This window comes from Arachis ipaensis, chromosome B07, assembly GCF_000816755.2.
Source record: "Arachis ipaensis cultivar K30076 chromosome B07, Araip1.1, whole genome shotgun sequence".
In the NCBI taxonomy this organism is placed as follows: domain Eukaryota; kingdom Viridiplantae; phylum Streptophyta; class Magnoliopsida; order Fabales; family Fabaceae; genus Arachis; species Arachis ipaensis.
In genome coordinates, this window is record NC_029791.2 from 125,315,725 (window position 1) to 125,319,812 (window position 4,088).

Below are 4,088 nucleotides of genomic sequence, written 5' to 3' on the forward strand. Positions count from 1 at the left end.
CACATTTCACATTTTATCTAACAAGGAACACTAGCTTAGGTTGAAACAATTCAGAACCCCACTTGGTGAACCCAATTCAAATATACATAGATAATTCACAAATCTGATTAACTAATCTTGGCGAACCGTTAGGTTATTAGATCCTATACCGCTGACATATTAACTAAATATGAATCCTTTATTACTCCCTTCATCCAACTTGAGTTAAATTTTCAATCAAATGGACAATTCCAATGTCTTTTACACACAGTACACTATAACTCTGATTTGGATCCTCCTGGCCAAACATAATAGTGATGAGAATTAGAAGAATGCACAAAGAAAATGGAATTAATTAATCATTGCAAAAGACCAAAATGTCAAATTACCATTGTGCCCCATGTTCCCAAGAGCTGTACTAGAATCATAGCTCATTCCATACAAGTTTTGGAATTCATGGTCCAACACACTCTGCAATACATGACAAGTTATTACTTATTCGTTATCTCGACTATGCTACGTGTACACCAAAATCAGCCAAAATATATATTGGAATACAAATATATATTGAAAATAAATTGAACACACACACGTATTTATGCACAAATACATTAGTGGCTAATTTTAGTAGCTGATTTTAGTGTACGAATAGCATTTTTATTTCTTATGACATTATGTTAAGGATTTTGGTTTACCTGAGGCAAGGGAGGGAGTTGATTTGAAGTGGTAGGCATGGGCACTAGTGTTCCTTGGAAGCTGGAACTAGGGAATGCTTGAGAGCAGCTTATACCACCACTATATCCACCAATTCGTGATTGCAGAATCTAATTTAAATAAATCATGTTAAATATTAACTTTTTTTTTTTTGAAAATCAAAATAAGCTCAACACACTAGGTGGAGCAACAGACACAAAAATACATAGCAACTCCTATGTCATCTCCGGCATAGCCATCAACAACGTGAGAAAGAGTCAAGACCCTTTGCTTACATCTTTTGAGAGAATCCGCTCTAGGTCCAAATTCAGCTCTGGGTTCACAGTGGCAAGTTTCATGGACAAAAACTGCAAAATATTATGTTATGCCCTCTGATCATGAAGACTATACTGGGTTTAGGGCCAAATCATGTGTGAAAAATTTGCAATGTAATGATTAGGCCCTTTCTTTTTTATAAAAAAAAAATTAAAGAATCCAAGATTGGACAATATATTGAGTGTTCAATGTGGTTAGTTCATATTTCATAACATGATAAGAAGATAGAAATTAGGAATCAGCTCTTATTTGTAAGATTATTACTATATACCTCAACCTGCTGTTGCAATGATTGCACATAGTTTATAATCTCATCAAGCATCACTGCTTTACCAGTTATCTAAAATTGGTGTACAAGAAATCATCATTAGTTTGGATGAGAAAACGAGAAATCAAAGCAAACTCAATCATCACCTCAAATAACAACTAACCTTGTTGCATCCTGGAACAAGTTCTTGAAGCAACCTCATTCGCTCACTAATCTTTTCTCTCCTTACCTAAAAAAAAATGTCATTGCTTCTGTTATCAACAAGAAGAAATTAATGGAGGATTTCTTGGTAACAAACTTCTGTATTAACTATTAAGATGATAGTATACCCTTTCTGCAAGGCTGTGACTGTTAGTAGCTTGGCCTCTTCTTGCTCTCACATGAATGAAATTCTCTTTAGGTGCTTCTCCACTTTGAGCACTTTTGTCTTTATTTTCTTCCACTTTTGCTTTCTTCTGATCATCTTGATCTTTTCTACCATCAGAGCTCTTCCCAGAACAATCTTCAGCATTCTACAAAAAGAAAGAAAACAATGCATTCATTAGCGGGAATGGATCCTCTCAATTGTTAAAAAAAAATTGACAATGTAAAGTGAGATTTCTAACCCTTCATTGCTCCCTCTCTCATTTTTATTCTTGGTCCCACTTATAAAATTAATGGTGAAAGATCACACTTTACTCCCTCAATTGTTAAAAAAAATGGAGAGGATCCATTCCCTTCATTAGCTTACTTAACTAAATAAACACACAAGTGAGTGCAATACTCTGCATACCTTGTTATGTTCATGGCCTCTCTTTCTTCTTCTATTTCCACTAGGTGCTGATCCTGAATCTTCTCCTTCTCCTTCTCCCTGTGAATGCTCACTGTTTGGAGATTGGAGAAAGGAGCCAACCATTTCAGAGAAGCTCCCACTTCCATAGGATATAGGAACCTGAACCTTGGGGTTTGGAACCATATCTCTAGACATGTATTGAACAATGTGAGGAGCTTGCTGGTTTTCCAAAACAAGAGTGTACAACAATGAGTTGGAGAATTCATTATTATGATGAGAAACCATTGGTATTGGTATTGAAGTAGAAGGGTCTCCAACAAGAGTAGTAGTATTAGTAGTTTGAAGTTGAGTTAAAGGAGTAAGAGGATCCCAAGCAGAGGAAGCAAGAAAGGGATTAGCTACATTTGAAGGCTCAGAATTAGAACTTGCCATTTCTGAACCACTTGTCCCCAAACCCAACAGAATGCCCTTTTTCTCTTCCTGTTGAAGCCTCATGGCATTTTCAACATCACTACTCATCTTCTTCTGAAAAGAGAAAAAGGAGCCTGAAACTGCAAATATAAACAATGTATATATATATATCCTAGGAGCGGTGGTACTGCTACATGGAGTGTAAGGATATAATAATGGAGTTGAAATAAACAAAAGTGTATGATGATTAAAGGGGAAAGTGAATTTTGACTAAGGTTGGCTCGAGAGATATGAGATATCTTGCAGGACTCAACAAAGAACAAAATAGGCTTTGCAGCTTTATAGGGACTGAGAAAGAGAGAGAGTGTTAGCTAACAAGTTAAAGTAAAAGAAGAAAGAAGAGGTTCATTCATTCTCATATCTATCTATCTATCTATCTATCTATCTATCTCATTGACACAAAGCAAAAGGAATATAATCTAACTAGGCTCTAGTTTGCTTCTTCCATCAATAACCTTCCATGAAGGATCAAGGATAATGCTGCTCAGTGAAAAGGGAAAATGCTCCCTCTCAGACAGGAAAGTAGAACCTTTAAGAGCATAAAGTGGAAAACAATGTCATTAGCTAATATCTCCCAATAAAGCAGATTCTCTTTTCTTCTTTCTTCACAATACTACTAAAAAAATTATATCTTCATTCCTCGTTCCAATTTGAAGAAGAAACAATGAACAAAGGCATCAAATTCTACTCAAATGCTTGTATCAGCGGGAGCAACAAATAAACCAATTTCATAAATTGGGTTAGGAACATAAAAAATCCAACTTTTATGGATTACAGAAAACAGAAGAAACTATTGAACTAGAAAGAGAGAGAGAGAGAGTGGTTACTTGCACAAGCTAGCAGCAGGTGACAATTTTAAAAGACATAGTAACCAGTAATCACTGGGGTCATTTGTTTGGATATGAGAAGCATGTGTGTGTTGTATATTATTGTGGAAAATGTGGGTGTTAGACATGGACGTGGGAACAGCTTTTTCTAAAACAGGGATGAAGAAATTGGACCATATGATTTCATTGTAAAAAAATTAAGTTTACTAATCGGACAGTCTGATTAGTTTGGAAGAGAAAATTTAAATTTTGATGAAGGTAATCGGATCCTCCGATTTGTATTTAAAAAATTAAAAAAATTTGGAGGTCCGATTTGTGTACTCAAAAATCGGACGGTCCGATTTTTGCTCCTGACACCATAGTTGCGTAAAGCACCTATACATTCCATATCTACGTTCTACACCATTCTCCTTCCCACATCTAAATTAAAAAATGTAACCACTGCCAACTGCTCGTGTGTAAGGTAAATTATTGCAAGCACAGAACCTAATCTCTTCTTTTTCCTCTTACATGAAACTTTACTGCTTGTAATTTCTTCTGTTAGTTGTTTCAGTTCCAAATTATTCGGTTGTTCCATTATTAATACTTTAAATTGTACCAATTATTATTCCTTGCATGTGCATGTGTATGCGTGTGTACATCTTTTGTTTCCTAAACTTATTATAAAAATGAAGGGAGTGACGATAGATTTTGTAAGCGGAAAAGACTAAACATGTGTGTGTGAACTAAGAATTAAATTGAA

General features: G+C 35.3%; 1 protein-coding gene across 1 annotated transcript; it reads right to left on the reverse strand.

Moving 5' to 3' along the window:
* LOC107608509 (transcription factor bHLH74-like) lies at positions 94-3,389 on the reverse strand. Its single transcript, XM_016310281.2, has 8 exons — positions 2,049-3,389; positions 1,606-1,788; positions 1,440-1,505; positions 1,280-1,348; positions 969-1,040; positions 675-803; positions 369-450; positions 94-277 (listed from the first exon to the last, which is right to left on the reverse strand). Exons 1-8 carry the CDS (start codon positions 2,565-2,567, stop codon positions 255-257), a joined length of 1,143 nt encoding a protein of 380 aa, XP_016165767.1. The 5' UTR covers positions 2,568-3,389; the 3' UTR covers positions 94-254.

Coding starts and splice junctions, on each gene's coding strand:
- LOC107608509 (XM_016310281.2), bottom strand. CDS start 2,567: ATGAGTAGTGATGTTGAAAATGCCATGAGGCTTCAACAGGAAGAGAAA. Junction 1,789..2,048: donor GAGGCCATGAACATAACAAG/GTATGCAGAGTA, acceptor TTCTTTTTGTAG/AATGCTGAAGATTGTTCTGG. Junction 1,506..1,605: donor GTCACAGCCTTGCAGAAAGG/GTATACTATCAT, acceptor ATTTTTTTTTAG/GTAAGGAGAGAAAAGATTAG.